General features: G+C 40.7%; 1 protein-coding gene across 2 annotated transcripts in view; it reads right to left on the bottom strand.

Moving 5' to 3' along the window:
* The window catches only part of STAC (SH3 and cysteine rich domain), a 71,462-nt gene that overhangs the window by 16,297 nt on the left and 38,218 nt on the right, over positions 1-16,947 (bottom strand). For both annotated transcript variants that reach the window (XM_082046325.1, XM_082046326.1), the window contains exons 3-6: positions 11,688-11,788; positions 9,714-9,795; positions 7,526-7,641; positions 3,070-3,151 (exon numbers count right to left, since the gene is read on the bottom strand). In XM_082046325.1, coding sequence (XP_081902451.1) covers positions 3,070-3,151; positions 7,526-7,641; positions 9,714-9,795; positions 11,688-11,788 — 381 coding nt within the window. The remainder of the gene's footprint in view (positions 1-3,069; positions 3,152-7,525; positions 7,642-9,713; positions 9,796-11,687; positions 11,789-16,947) is intronic.

Raw genomic sequence — 16,947 nt, 5'->3', positions numbered from 1 at the left:
TGTGGTTGGAAGAGACCCTCAGGATCATCGAGTCCAACCATAACCTAACTCTAGCACTAAACCGTGTCCCTAAGAACCTTGTGTTTGTCTAAATGCCTTTTAAGCACCTCCACCACTTCCCTGGGCAGCCTGTTCCAATGCCTGACAACAACCCTTTCCGTGAAGAATTTTTTCCCAATATCCAATCTAAACCTCCCCTGGTGCAACTTGAGGCCATTTCCTCTTGTCCTATTACTTGCTACTTGGGAGAAGAGACCAACACCCTCCATGCTACAACCTCCTTTCAGGTAGTTGTAGACAGCGATAAGGTCTCACCTCAGCCTGCTTTTCTGCAGGCTAAACAGCCCTAACTCCCTCAACTGCTTCTCATCAGACTTGTGCTCCAGACCTCTCATCAGCTTTGTCACCCTCCTCTGCACTCTCTAGTACCTCAGTGTCCTTCTTCTAATGAGGGGCCCAAAACTGAACACAGGGTTCAAGATTGGGCCTCACCAGTGTTGAGTACAGTGGCACGATCACTTCGCTAGTCCTGCTGGCCACACTATTCCTGATACGAGCCAGGATGCTGTTGGCCTTTTTACTCAAATTACCATGTTTTTTAGGAAAAGGAGTTAGGGAGGCAAACAGAAAAAGTTCTGGTGAATGAGGAACTCGGTAACCAGGAGCATTTTGGACTTGCAGAGTGTCATTCACCAAACAAAGTGGAAGTATTTCAGTAGCATTTTTGGAGTAATTTCTGCTCAGTGAGAGAAAATAAAGACAAGTTACTAATGCACAGCCCTGTGAGCTGTGGAGCTGACCCAGCAGGCGGGGAGGAAGCTGGTTTGTATCTCTGTGTTTTCTGGGAAGTGCTCCCCAAACCTGGGTTTGCAGGGAGGACAGCTCATGTTTGACTTAAGGTGAAAGTGATCAAATCCCTGCTGATAACAGGTTCATACATATCACTTCAAGTACGTTCTGTTACGGATGGCAATTCACAGCAGTGAAGGAGTGTGACTGGCTTAGAGGAGGCTGAAGGGCTGGAAATAAGGGCTGGCCATCTTATAGTTGTAAACTAGGAACCTTTACTCCATAGTATGTGTGCCAGGGCCTGAATGAAAACATCTTCCCTTGAAGTTGTTGTCACAGGAGTTCATAAGAGCAATTATACAACCACACATGTGCTGGGTCCTTTCACCCTTCTGCAGGCTGTGTCTTTTCTGCTGTTTCCTTTTAATCAAAGAGTCTCAAATGTACATTTTCCTAAAATCTTATTTGCAGAAGACAGTTTGTTAATGGGAAAAAAAAAGAGAACTGGAATGGACCTGGTTCATCAAAGCACTAATGTGGAAATTCCTGCTAAATTCCAGCTGAGGAGTGGTGAATCACTCTGTAACAACATTTTAATTTACTTTATTAAATTTTTAATCTCTGGTCAGCTCATGGTCTCTGGATATTACTAGGAGGCACTTGAATCTGAAGGCCATAGAGGTATGTAGTTCACGTCTCCACGCAACAGAAATCTATCTGTTTTCATATTTGTTTGACCTAGCAGCAGACAAAAAAAAAAAAAAACAAAACAGGGATTTTTGCAGTCTGAAAAGGATTTTACCATTTCCATAGCTTGTGCAAATAGAGTGGGCAGTTTATTAAAAATCTACCAAGAGGAAATTTTTGGAGTGACTGATGCATAATTTATACCCTGAGCCTCTGAAGGATGGATTGTAAAAGAGCCAGTGCTGATCAAAGGAATTGTTAATGTGCCACGGAAGTTATTTGGAGGTTTGACACATGCTGAGTTTTTAAACTAATCTCTTTGAGCAAGTTCCTTGAATGCCTCTCAGTGCATTCAGTGAATGCAGATCTCAGAGAAAAAAGTTTTTTTGGGTTTCAGAAATGAAATTACTGTTTGACTGTGAAATAAAAAGTTATCTGAAAACTCAGACAGGGCCAAATTAATCTTAGGTGGGCAGAATTAAGCAGTTGTGAAGCAGACTGAATCGTTTATCTTTAACCAGGTCAGGTCAAATTGCACTTGCAAGACAGAAAACCTAAAAAAATATAAGTAGAAAGCAGATAATACAGATGGGATGTTCACAAAGTGAGAGGGAGGAAATGATGAAACACAGCAAGGATAAGTGATAGAACTGTGAGGAAAGGAATAAGAAGGTATCATAAAATCAGGATGGACAGCTGAAGCTGGCATTTCACCTACATGAATTACTAGCAGTATGTAAGGAGCACTAGGGGTCTAGCAGAAGAAAGCTATGCTCACTGCGATGTATTTTTGTAGCACACATCTCATGTGAGATTCAGGAAAGCAATCTTCAGGTGCTGTTGGAGAAGTTGCTGTGATGGTCTGGGCCTGAACCAAAGGGCCAAAACCCTTTGTACTTATTGCTTCCCTCACCATGATGGAATTCAAGAACAGGGTCAAAACCACCAACACTCAGTGGCTGAGATTTCATTATTAAGCTCTTGATTGGTATGATAGTCTCAAAACCCCATCATACCAATGCTGTAAAAACATTGCTCTTGTACTGCAAAGCAGACAAAAGAATTGGGCTATTAATATTGCTGGCCATATACTACAGTTGTACTGAGAAGCTGCAATTATAATCAGGATTCATTGTGTTGTATATTTTACAGACATATGGATATTATATGATTCATTTCCTGTCCCAGAGGTTATGGCGTAATAAATAGATACATGTAGACAAGTCAAACATATGGAAGAGAAAGGAAGTACTATTTTTGTTCCACTTTGCCAATGTGGGACTGAAGCATGTGAAGTGATTTTTTTACAGTCATGTTCATGAAGCATAAGAGAACAGGGATGGACCTGAACCTTGTCCAGTGTCAGGTCTAGATGCAACAAATCAAGAAAACCAGGGGCTTGGATTTTATCCAAATGGCAAAAAGCATTCCTTGAATTCTTGTACTAACTATGAATACATGACCCACTCACCTCCTACTTTGAAAATCACAATGCTGCTAAAACATGGACATACTATAAAAAAACCCCATCTGAAATAGGTTGTACACAGGCCTGTACATCTGAAGATGCTCTCCTGGCCTGGCAGCACTCACCACTGTTGCTGCGTTTCCTGTTGATGTCAAGGGTGCTTGCAGTGCTACTGCCTTCCTCAGGGACTTCTGCTAGGTCAGCTGTCTGCAGGGACAGAAAGAGCAAATAAGATGGGATAAGGCAGAAAAAGTGAGCAATAAAGACCATACCAGAGCCCTTGGGGAATGTAGTACTTGTGTGTTATCATGGCAGAGCAAGTCAGCCTAATGGCGTTGCAGAAAATGTTGTAACTGGAGTTGCACAACAAATACCTGCTTCACTGGGAGTAGTGAAAGCCCAGGAAGAACTCCAGACCCAAGTTTTCAGTCTGGAGTGCAAAGGATTTCTGCAATATGTTGTGAAGTGAAAGTTAAGGAGCAAAGGATTATTTTAAACAATGTGGTTCTCTGTATAAAATAGAAAGGGCTTAGGGGAATTTCTAGATCCTGCAGGTGTACTAAATAGCTGTCTACCAAGAAGACTGAACATAAATTGAAAATGTTGACTATTAATTTATTAATCCTGAATACTCAGTAAAATAACTGTATAATGTAAAGGTGATTTTAATTCTGTTAACATGCTGTGGAAGAAGTAGCTGGAGTGCTATGGAGTTGACTGAAGTCAGTCTTTAAATAGCTGCCCTCACTTTCTTTTTAAACAGTCATCTGGCTGGTATAGTTAGGGAAAACTGAAACCCTAATGTAGCTGTTAGAATTACTATGATTTCTTATTTGTACCTTATTAATGTCAATCATGATTAAGGACCCATTGTTCTAGGGTGTAGGGGAACGCAGGATGACATAATCTAAAGCCTCAGAAGTGTACTCTGCGTAAGGCACCAGATTCCTTTGCTGGGTAGTCAGCTTCTCCATGTATAGCCCAACAGGAACCTGCTCCAAACAACTCTGTCCGAATCTGACCTTATGGAACTTCAGTTTCTGAACTCTCCACATGTGACTTTTGCGTAAAACATGTTTGACAACCATAAAAAACCCAAACATAGAACTTGTGTCAGGTGTTCTCTCTAAACTGAAAAGCTGTACATCCTTATATGCTCCTAAGGTTTATTTATTTCTTGTTAACAGGATTTTAAGACACATGGAAGGGTTCAGCTTCACTATTCCATAACACTGTAGAATTATATTTTACACATTGCTCTGTCCACAGCTTTGCAGACATTTGCCTGCCTTACAGGAAAAAAACCTAAACAAGGAACATTCACTGCTTTTGTTCAGGCAACATAAAACCATAAAACCTGAATTGCCTTTTTTAATTTATTTTTTTTTTTAATTTTACTAGTGTGAACCACAAAGCTTCTTTTAGACAGTCCTTTGACAATTTTATTTCCCCTACCTAGTACTTTCCTAGCTATGTCTCCATCCGAGGTTACTAAGGGACAAAGAGGTGAAAAGTAGATTATGCCACAGGTATCTTTTGGTTCCCTTGTTTCCCTTGCTATTTTAAGAGTTTTCTACTTTGCTGCTCTGTTATGCCTTTTTTTTTGGACTCAGTCTACTGCAGCAGGTCATGCTTGTCTTGCATCTTGCACAAATAGGTCACCCCTGGATGAGAAGGCACTGGAATAGCAATGCTAACACAGAATCAGTGTAAAGCATATCTAGGGATTTCTAGTTGCTGGGTGGAGAAGGGGAAGATTTGCTTTCTTGAAACAGTAGGTCCCAGCTATTTTTTGGCGCATTGCTATGGCATGTTCTTCATAGACAGGCCTCATAACTACTGATTAGCTTCATATTTCATTGGGTACTACTGCATATGGGATGTGCAAGTGACTGTCTCTCCAGTATATACCTTATCTAAAACCTCCTGAAGTAACCTCAGCTGCCTTTAATGATAGTCAAGAGCTATATGATAAATAGGAATGATAGAGGCACAAAGCTTTTTTTTGAGAGGAGCTGATCCATGAAAAACTAAGAAGAACTGGATTTACATCACCTCAAGTGACTTTTTGTATAAACGTGGGTTGCAGATGCACATTTTTGAAGAAGCAGTAGGTAGTAAATCTGGAGCATATGGCCACTTTCTTCTATGGGAAACGCAGAATTGAGGCTGAAAAATCACAGTGGGTGCATCCACACTGCTCAATCACGTTAAAAATTCCTTGGCTCGTTCAGAACAGGACAGTTCTTTCTATTCTGTGCAGACATGAACAGCAGTCCTGGAAGCTTCATGGCTGTAGAGGCAGGCAAGTTGCCTTTGTTTTTAACTACCTTCAGCAGAAGCAGCCCTTCGACAGCCTGGACACCACTTGCGAGGCGAAGTAGGATCCCAGGTGCCACCACGTCCCTGATGTTCCTGGTTTAGTGACATGGCAGAACTTTGAAGCACTCCCCAGCTCACAGGGCTGGGGCACAGCCCAGCTGCAAAGCCCAGTGCTGCTGTGACACTCACAGCTGCATTGCTGCTTCTGCTTTGAGAGGAACAGAGCATGCAGAAGCGAGGACCACTGGGGAAAGATGTTAGCCCCTCTGCATCATTAACTACACATTTGCTGCTAGCTCACATGCTTGGGTGCATTTTTTCCAGGCACTAAGGACTCTATGTCACACCCCTGCTCTGGTCACTGGTCAGTGCCTGCTCCCCCAAGTAAAGCTCCATGGTCCCACCATTTGGAGCAGGGTTGTGTCAGCCCCTGTTTTTTATCCTTGTCTCAATCACAGGATTGTGCTGGCAGAAGCTATGGTTTCACATATCTGTTTATTCAGTTTTCTAATGTTTTCTATTTTCCATATGCAGACACGTGTTATATTCTCTTTCAGCCTTAATACCCTGGAGGAATTCCCATAATGAACTTGTGTTCCTCATTCTACACCCACACCCCAACTAGTTATGATCAGCTCCCTAGGGCAAGCTGACACAGCATTCGTGATTTCTATGCTTGAGTTGTCATTCATAATTCAACCTAAGCTTTATTGATTTAGAAAGCAATAATTACATTTGTAGAATTTCTGTTTCAAAGTAAATTAAATAATTGCAAGAAAGAACTGTAATCACAATGTGTCAGGTGGTAGACTCACTTTGTTTTTTTATAAAGAGTGGAAATTACTGAATTCCTTTTAAGGTAGAAACAAGGGTGTGGAGAGGACATGTCCTTTAATGACTTTCTTGTAGATTTCACTTAGTTCTTGCTAAAATTTGCCTGTCTTCTTTCTCATCTGACACAAATGGATGTCTGTTTAGAGGTCACCTATACCACCTGAGGTTACAGTTCAGCCATGTGAGGGAGCATACATTTAAGTGCCAGGGAGATGTTGTACCAAACAAACAGATTTTAGCACAATTTTAAATTAGACGTGTTTGCTCTGAGGGCTGAAAACCAAGTCTCACCATGTGTCTGTGCCTTGTGATCTGAATTCTGAGGTGAGTGCAGGAGAGATTGTCAGATAATGTGGGTCTGAATTTTAGACATGACAATCAGCTTTAACCTCTACTGTATTTTGGTGTGATTTTTTTTTGGCAAGGTAGAGAGTAGGGGGGATCTCTTGGTAAAAAAGAGAGCCCTAAGCATAAGCTTAAGTGCCTGTTTATGAGAAGTGAGAGGGTATGAAAGGTTCTTTCAACACCATGAATAAGCTCCTGATCTCACGGGTCCTGATACTGTTGAAATAAGCATTTCTGTAACTACGAAACTGGTAAGCATTGTTGTTGAACTGAGCATGGATTTAGCAAGGGCATGGCTAAAAGAACTATTGTTTCCCTTGTCCCTCTTTTCCAGCTCTTCTGCCATGGTTCTGAAGAAAGTGACTTTTATGACAGGAGAGAATGAATAACAACAATTAACATGAAGGTGAAAATCTCCATGTCTGACAGAACAAGCTGAGCACACCTGCCTGTATTTGGGTTTTGGAGAAAGAAGCCCAAAACTGTGATACCTTCCTACTGAGTATACACTGGACAGGGGTGAAGGTGCCAGTTCATTCCCTTGTTGGAGGATCAGTGGCGTAATTTTGACTTGGCTTGTACTGTGGATCTTGTACTTTTAAATTTAGGCTCAGAGGACTCCAACCTATTTCTACCACTTGTATGAAAAATAAATGTCCACCACCACCACCAGGCAGGATGTGTTTACTCCAGCTTGACAACTAAATATCTCTGTTCCACTTTTACATAGATATGCAAAATCAAAAGAATATAATTTCCTTTTCCAATCCAATAAAGAATCATTTAATTAATTTAATTTATAGTTTTCTCTTTTTCTCGAGAGTAATCTAAAAAATACTTGAAACTCAAGTTTGCAAAAAAAAGTGTTTTCTGCTCTCATTTTGGAAGCTGGGAGTGAGGTGGCTTTTTTGTTTTTGTTTTGGTTTTTTGTTTGTTTGCTTGTTGGTTTTTTGTTTGTTTGGTGGGCTGTTTGTTTGTTTTTCAGTTTGAAATACAGCTTTTGTGAACTCTGGTACAAACTCCTGTGAATATCTGTTGCTCCTCCACAAAGAAAATGGAAGCAATATGTGGGATACTTACAGAGTTTCTGTTGGGAGAGTCAGACCCACTTCCAGAACTGCTCTTTTTGGTTTTCTGAGCTAAGGAAGTCCCAAAACGGAGAGTTTCATACACAGGGTCAACCTTATTTCCGCAGGCTGCAACAGAAGGAGTAAAACATGTATCAGTTCCTTGAAGATATTTCTGGTCATGTTCCTGCTCCAGTTGGAGAAACACCTGCCCCTTCCAACATGTTGGCGTGTATGCTTAGAAACACAAGTTGAGAGACTATCCTGATGAAAGGTATTTGACAAACTTAGTGGAACTGGCTTTTGCTAGTGATATTCTGCGGCCCCTCTGCTCTGATGTAGATCATCCTCCCCTCATTCAGGCTCTTCTTGTCCCTGTCACTGCCTTGTCTTCTCTTCATTTACCTTTTCTAATCACCACTGATGCTGCCTGCACTGAGTTAAGGAAGACATATTACCATGAGGCTTTAATCCCTGTTTGCTGCCTGTTCCTACCACTGACCTTCACCTTTATCTGTATACATAATGCTGCTACTTGACTGAGTTGGATAAACAGGATGGTCTGGATCTTCCTTAAAAGGTACTGACATCCTCACTGTGGGGCCATATGGGGTCTGGAGGCAGGTGTGAGTATGTACCTGCTGTCGGGAATGAGCTCCAGCTTGCTCAGGTAGCCAGAAGTCCACCACCCTTCTTGGCATATGTCTGTTGAATTCTCATTCCCATTCTCCCTCATAGGTGGCCTCAAAGTCATAGAATTATATAATAGTTTAGGTTGGAAGGGACCTTAAAAGGTCATCTAGTCCACCCCCCCTGCAATGAGCAGGGACATCTTCAACCAGATCACGTTGCTCAGAGCCCCGTCCAGCCTGGCCTTGAATGTCTCCAGGGACAGGGCATCTACCACCTCTCTGGGCAACCTGGGACAGTGTTTTACCACCCTCATTTTAAAAAAATTTCTTCCTTGTGTCTAGCCTGAATCTCCCCTCCTTTAGTTTAAAACCATTACCCCTTGTCCTATCACAACAGGCCCTGCTCAAAAGTCTGTCCCCATCTTTTTTATAGGCCCCTTTTAAGTACTGAAAGGCCGCAATAAGGTCTCCCCAGAGCCTTCTCTTCTCCAGGCTGAACAAACCCAACTCTTTCAGCCCATCCTGATCTCCCATGGCAAGGAAATGGATGTCTTCAATTAGCATGAGCAAATCCAGTTCAAATCCACTTCTACAATACTACATTATTAGACTTCAGGCTCCCTTGAAGTACAAGGCAGCAGACATGTAGAATACAGTACATTTGTAGCAGGGTATAGAAGCAGGGAAATTTTGTCCAAAGTACAATGAAAATACTTGAGACTTTGAATTTCGACAAGAGCAAAGCACATCTCATTTTTAGGCAGCATTTTTCAAACTGTTTCTATTACTCCTGGCAAAAAATGATGGATGGTTTTAGAAAGAAAACTTAGATGAAATCCATACAATTCACTTTTTTTTTTTTTTTAAAAAAAAACAACTTCTGAAAACAACAAAGTAAATGTCTTCAGACAAGTCATTTTAAACTGACTGCCTACTTTGGGCTTTCACTTTTTACACTGCCAGGCTTGCCTGGTCAGAGTACTGGTGGGGAGAAATATTTTCCAGAATCAACTCAACTTCTCCATTTCAAAATGTTTATTTTCAGGAATTTGGTTTTACAGTGAGCAAAATCTGGTCCTTTAAATACTCAGACAATGTGTAGACATGGTTGATAAGGAAAGATATGAGGAGAGTAAAAAGTGGGAGTGAAAGAGGACAGGAACCTAGCAAAGTCCCTCAAAAAACAGAACAGTGCTTTGAATGCCTCCTGCTGTTTTGATCTCTTTATCTTTTATCTGGTTCTTTCCAGCTCAGACCTTCACCTCAGTATTACAGTGTTTGCTCCCTTTTTAAGTCCCTACTTTGAACTCAGGTAGTTATTATTATAAATGGGGTAATTACTAAGAGGTGATATGCACAGGGTTTTGAGTGAAACGCACAATAAACACACCCTCTCCTCTTCCAGCTTTGCATCTTTGAAGTGGTCCTTTCCTGAGATGGCAGAAGGACATCCAGTCACCGAAAGGAGCTGGAAGGCTGCTGAGGGTAAATACCATGGCTGGAAGTCTGCCGCTGCTGTTGCAGAGCACTGCCAAAGGGAGACTGAATGGAAAAGCAATTGGAACCTACCAATAGGCATCACTTCTTTGATGCAGCCAAACTGTTCGTGAATGAGTAGTGGTGAGCTGTAGTACCGTCGAAATCCCTTTGGCTGGAGGGAGAGAAAGCAAAATCAAGTGAAGTGCATTGCTGCCACGACTGACATAGTAGAAATAACCTCGGCTCTTTGGTTAGTGACGTTACAGTGTGGTCAGGCTGGAAATTTGACTCCTGTTGTTGAGTCACTGTGGGGTTTATAAATCAGGGATTTATTTGATTTTTCTCCTGGAAAAAAACAATTTCCCATATTTATGTGGAAGGAGGAGGGACTCATTTTCAGCCCCCCTTTTTCTTTTGTCTTACACAAAAGCAGAATTAATAAATTGCAGCAGAAGTGCTGAATCATTAGAGGTTCTGGGAAGTTTCCCTCTCCCTTTCTTCTTGTGTAATGTGAATTTGCTTTGTTTCTCATTTACTAAACATGTGACTATTCTTTCCCACTGTAACTCCAAATCCTCATTATCACATGTATGCACTTGTGAAACCCAAGGAATTTAGTGCATTTTTATAGATTTTTCTAAGGTGTGCTGCTGACTGACTGCAGCTTCCCCTGTTTTTTTGTCTTGTAAGTCAAAAAACTCCTCAAGTCCTCACCAGATGAGTACCCAAACTGAAGGTGCTAACATCAAAGTCTTTGGAAATGCCATTTAAGGTATTGGAGATTCAGAAATGATCTCTCAGATTTCTAATATTTGTAGGCAGTGAGAACTTCCAGTCACAGTAATGAGTGAAAACGCCTCATGGGGATGTATTTTCTGTATCCTATGTTCAGTATACATCAAAAAAAATCATAGATAACTAGTTCTTTTGCTAATGAGCTGCAGCATGGGTTGAGAAGGAATGAGGGCATTGATAAATTCGGTTTCTTAGAGGAACAAATTCCAGATTCCCCAGCCTCAGTTTACCCCTCAAACAAACCAGATTCAGACACAACATGAGCTCATAAAACTCCCAAGACTTTGCTGGTTGACTTCCTGCTTTAAATTTAGCCTCTACTTTTCTGCTTTTCGAAACTAATCACCACAAGTGCTGAGTCTGGAATCATGAAACATGTGAAACAATTAACGTGATTTGATATTTGGCTTGTCCAAGGCTTCACAAACCAACTTCCTATACCAGAATTGCCTCACACTAGGGCTAAGATTATGCTTGAAATGCATAAATATTTGCCACAGATGTATAAACCACAATAACATCACTGAATACTCTTGAAAAGATCTTTCCAGGGAGAGGTGGGTTTTCAAGCCCTTTTGAAGTCAATGCTTGATGTTTTTCATCATTTCACACAGTAAAGCTGTTTAGGTTTAACTCATATTTGCCTCAGGTGCCTTCAGGTTGCAATAAATCTGAGAATATCTGAAACATGAGTATATGTATTCAGTTTTCATATTCCAAATCTTCATTTTTCCAGGTTACTTTTCCAGAAGTAACCAAAAGAACCACATTCCCATAGAAGTCATCAAGCTGGGCTAGAATTTTCTCAAACACAGTGTCCTGCCTTTTCCAATAATGAGAATTTTCTTTTCAGAAGGTGACTTGTCCACTAGGGTTCTGTGTTCGTACAGGGGTAAGTCTTCTCCCAGCCTCTCCTACTGAGAGATTGCTTCAATCTAACCTATAGTGTTCCTTGAGAGATTTACACTACAGCAAGCACAGTCTAAATCAAGGGAATTAATTTTGATGTTCAGCTCAATTTGGATTATGTAACTATTCCCATATCCACAAAGCAGACCAGATTTGTGTTTCATTTTTGTTCAGGTTTTTGAGTAGCAATTGCCTAAATGGATAATCGGGCACCACCTGGCTTTGCTTTTTTCACCTCAGTAAAATGACCTGGTGTCAGCTCTGTTAATACACCAGCTAAATGCCAGGCACACGGAGCAAGTGGCTCCAGCACAGGCTGGTACCTCCCACCACACTTGCTACCCTGAGCTGCTCACTTACCAGCTTGCCCATGCAACGCTGTTGTCCAATGCTGTCTGCACACTTGTGGTGGATGCTCATCTTACACGCCTTACAGCGCAGTCCATGCTTAGCGTTTGTCCCTGTGAAATGCATGGAAATGATTTAATGAGACAAAATCAATAGTTTCCATGCATTTAACAAATGACCTGAAAGAACTAAAGGGGAGGTCAGTTGCAGTAAAGTAAATACTGACAACATTCTTTGCCTTGCCTGCTTCTTTTTTAATATACATTTATACATGCACATTCTTCACAGCCTTTCTATTTTAGGCATTTCTCCCCAGGTTCTTTCCTAGGCTGTTACTGCTTTTAGATATATATTGGATTATGCTCCGTTGTATGATAGTCTTATCAGTGACCACTCTGCCCCATGACCAAGCAAAACCCCTTTGCTGTTTCAAAAGGGGTTGGCATGAGAGACTTGCGTGGTTGAGGGAGCCACTGAAGGAGCACCCAGGCACTAGAGCCACCCTGGGGAGCTAGGCCACCAGTGGAGGGACAGGTTTTGTGGGTGAGAGGTAGCTCCAGGGGTGTGTGAGAGGGCTAAGCCAGCTCCCTTACCATTGCCCACCCATGTACCCAGGGATTGCTGTTGTCACCTCCCTGGGCCAATGCTCAGAGGGTGCAGGAAGGGCTCCTTGCACATCCCTGAGCGGGGCAGCAAGGATGACATGGGTCTGACCTTGCTTTCCTTCACTGGCAGTGCAAAAGTTCAGTGCCACAGGTAGGGGAGCTCCAGGAGAAATTTTGCCTTACACAAGCAGACTTCTCCCACTTGGGCAACAGTAGTTCTACATTATCTTCAATGTGGACCTACTCTTAAATGACAGAATGGAGTCTGTTTTCTTCCAGGCAGGAACAGTCACTCTTATTCACACATCCATAAGATTTCCTAAACTATGCAGAAGCAGCTTAACTGCAGCAACTCTTTTGTCCCCATAGAACTGTACAAATGGAATAAATAAACAAAATGTCTGTTCATTATCATCTACTGTGAGAGTGAGTAAGAACAAGGTAGTAAAAAAAACCCAAAAAACTCTTGACATTTTAACCAGCCCTCATTAGTCAGGCATGATATGAATATTAGTCAGCAGGATCCTTCATCTGAAATTACTCATGTAACTCTTGGTTATTTCACTAGTTAATACCACGTACACACTGCTGACTTCATTCAGTGAAACACTACATCTGAAAAAAAAGCACTTCAGGGAAGAGCTCATCAAGTTGGTGACAAAACCCAAGCCTTGGAAGGACAGCTTTCAGGAGAAGTCCCTGACTTGACCACTTTCAAGCCAGACAGAGGCAGGCTGGAGGAGCTGGGGGATTACTTAAGGATTTTTTTCAGCTATAGTTTCTTTTCCATAACACATGCTCAAAGCAATATTGACTTCTGTAGCTTTGTGCTTTTATTACTGATGATGAAATGCTGAATCACCCTTCCTGATGGTCAACAACAGACACGGTGAGAAAACAAGACATCCTCCACTTTTTTTTTATTATATTTATAGGGTGGAATGGAGAAAAGAAAAATGACAACACACTTTGCCTGTACAACATATATTTAGCATCAGTGCTTACACTGGGTGTAATTATCCTCTCATGCTGGTCTGTACTAGCATAACTCTTACCTGCTTTATCAAGTTACTCCTGAGATTTAGCTGAAAAGGCAGCCAGTCTCACAGTCTCTTCCAGCCATTTTGGTGTTAACATTACAAAGTGGATATTTGTCCTTATATGTTATAACCATGTGATCACAAAATCCACACATTTATCATTATAACTGTGCATCCAAATGATGGGCAAAATGAATGTAAAGTGTGTGTGCTACTCCAGCTTCTTCAGAACAGAAATCTGTGGTCATGTGAAAATAAGTGAGACAATAAATTACAAAAGAACAACACTATTTTTTATAGTGAATGCCATTTTTTACCTGTGGGTAGGTAAGTACTGGCTTCAAAGAGAGGCAAAGTATTTCAGTCACTCTCTTGAGCCTACAAGAAATCTTTGCAAATCAAAATGAAATTCCCTATAACTACCAAAAGCTTCAATTTTTACTTCATTGTCACTTCTAACTACTTGGTTTACTGTAGGACTAGGCAGCTTGGAAATAATTTGCAGGTATCTCCCTGTTTCCCACTGTAGAATAACTAAAGGGCTTAAAGAAGCAGTATTTATTTTGTATTGTCGCTTTACTATATCTCAAGCTCTGAAAATGTCAATTCTACAAGAGACATTTTCTTTTTCCCCAGGATAATTCTTTCTTCTTCAGTTTCTGATCTCCCTCACACTAAATCAAACCTCATCAGAGAATCAATGGCTAAGCTATTTCAAAACTGTGTACTGGATGTTAGACAACTACATATTGGCAACATACTTAATCATAACCGAGGCATGGCCACAGCTCACATTATGGAGAAGAATATATCCACATTTGATATAGGTGTAAAGGAGATCAGAGTTTGACTTGTTGCATCAGTTTTTGGCCTCCTATGTAAGCAAGCTTCTTGACTTTACATTTGCCTGAGTAGAGCTAGTTTAGGAAGGCATCCTGGTAGTTTGAAATGGGGATAAAACAGGCAGAACATGGATTTTGCAAACAACTTATGTAAAGCTGAGTATGGTGAGAGTCCCACAGTCATGCCAGTATTAGAGAGGTGTTTCATCATGCCTACAGTAGTGGCACAGGACATAGCAACATGTTGGAATATTATTTGCCAATAAATTCCTCCAGACAGCATGAGAGAACAAGGAATCTAGTCTGAACATATATTGAACAGTAGAAAATAAGTGGTATTAATCACTTAAAGTGAAAAATGATGATAATAATAATAATAGTAATAATAATAGTAATAACACCACCACCACAATGGGACAGACTATTTGAGGGGAATTTGTATCATTTCACTTCTCAGCCATAGGGTACCAGAGCTTGTTCGAAGCTGAAAGCCTCTCTGTGGTGTGTTTATTCCTGCTGGGTTAATCTTCCTGGAGACTGAAGCATGGAGAAAGGAAAAAGTAAGGAGAGAGTTCACATTTGTAATAGTTGCAACAGTGGGCAAGTGTTCCTGCAGAAGTAGTGAAATTGGGGATATTAAAATGCTCTCCTTAGGGACTTCTGGTGAACACATTCTGATGACCTGCAAGGGTGACCATTACTCTCGTGTTTGCTTCCTGCCGCCCTAAATAGCTGACAGCCTGATTGCAGCCTACCATTTATTCCCATTAGTAGATATTCCCCTATGCCAACCTTAAAGCGCAGGTGGAAGCTACTGGCAGAACGTACTCACTGAAATGTCTTAGCGCACCTGGAATAATTTCAGTTTGTGGTGCATCAGGAATAGAGGAACTAAAGGCTTAGAAATTAAACTTAAACTTGGAGTACCCTAACTACTTTTTCCTCTGTTTTTTGTTCAAAAGGGGAGTAGACTAACAGCTTTGATGGACTCTTTATTATTACATTCAAAAAGTAATAATCCCTCCTACTCTCTTCTCCAAAGACCTTTATTAAGGTTACTTAATCATATTGTCAAATGCTGAGCATGCCAGAGCAAAGGTTTTGCTCAGTAAGTTTTTGATTACAATCTAGGGATGTTGTTATCATTATTTTTATTCAAGGCATACTCCTTCATTCACTGAACAGAGTGGACAGTGTTCAACGAAAGGGGAACTCTACTCAATACTTCTTCTTTACTTTCATTGGTTCTTAAACGTCATCTCTTGAGTACCATATTAACCTAATTCCAAATACAAAGTGATTAACAGCCTCATGGGCTTTCCTATGGACTCACTGTCTTTGTCTCTTTATGCCTTCCAATATGAGCACATTTGCCAAAACTTGGATGGGATGCTCCCATTTGAGAGACTAATGGGTAGAACTGTCAGAGGTGTCACTAATATGGTGCTATTTGGCCCAGATTCTGGAATTTAAATTCTAAAAATTGAAAGCTTCTAAAACCAGGGGTTTAGAATGGGAAGTACTGGACATATTTAGTCGACTCATTGTGCCCATAAACATAACTGTCAATGTAGCAATGAAATTCAAATTGGAATAAAACCATACATACATTTGCACATATGTCCTCTGTGTCCTGTGTATTAATGTACCTATTAATTATCTCACAGTCTGTAAAGGCTGGTACTTGTTCTGCAAATGAAAAAGCCAAAGCTGACAAAAGAAACAGTGTTTCACTAGAAACAAATGAAAAATTTTCACATCAGGATACCTGAGTAGCTCTTAAATAAACTTACCAATGAGGTTCTGTCACAGACATTTTCTTCAGATACAAGCTAATGCATTCAGACACCTGGCACTGGAAGGGCTCCTTGTTTTGAGAAGCAGGTCATGTTTAATAACACCTTGCTAGAAATACTCTACGACTGGGTCAGCTCCCATTTGAATATCTAAACTAGTGGCTGGGTTTTCCAGAACAGCCATGGAAAATTGAATCTTACAGTGTTCTGATAGTCTGACCCTAAATACTACCAAAAGGACACACTGCATCACTTTTGTAAAGTTAAGGTTTTTTTAGAGGAAGCCTAAATGGGAACAGAACACCTCAATATAGATGAATGGAAAGATTTGGAGGCAGAGACAGAAAGGTCATAATTTGAATCCAATTCTTTATGTCTGTCTCTCCTATAAAAGTAATTTAGTAACCACCCTGCATTTCAGGAAAGTGACATTTATCCTAAGGATTGCAAATTAGAATTATGTTTTTCATACACGTGCAAAGGGAACCTTTATCATCCTCTTGGGCAGCACAGCTATGGCCGCAGAGCTGTTATTTCAGGGCTGAACATAAGATTAACAGCTAGAGAGGGAGAACAAGCCCTGCAGCCTGGAGAAATTTGAAAGAAAACTGCAAATGATAGTAACAACATGACGTTATGCTGACTGCATGAAGATAACTATATTAGGCACTTATGCTAAAATGAAAAGAAAAAAAAAGAAGACGATAAAGATTCAGATCTATAAAGGAGAGAGAGAAGAGAAAGAAACATAGACTGTCACCTCCAGCTAATCCAGCTGTGACCCAACCACTATTTTTTATTGTTCCAGCTGAGAGGAACGTGTCAGTCAGAAATTGTTTTGATTTAAAGCTTTCATAAATAAATACATTTAAAATTACATATTTTCCATAGAACTTCAACTTCTGCTGTGGGAGGTTGATAAAAATAATGAGTGCCTTGCCCCTTTCTCCCCAAGCACATTTGCAATTGTCACCGGAAAGCTGTAGCTG

The sequence above is a fragment of the Streptopelia decaocto genome (genome assembly GCF_964273445.1).
Source record: "Streptopelia decaocto genome assembly, chromosome: 2".
In the NCBI taxonomy this organism is placed as follows: Eukaryota; Metazoa; Chordata; class Aves; order Columbiformes; family Columbidae; genus Streptopelia; species Streptopelia decaocto.
This window is presented reverse-complemented; position numbering and strand designations above follow the sequence as displayed.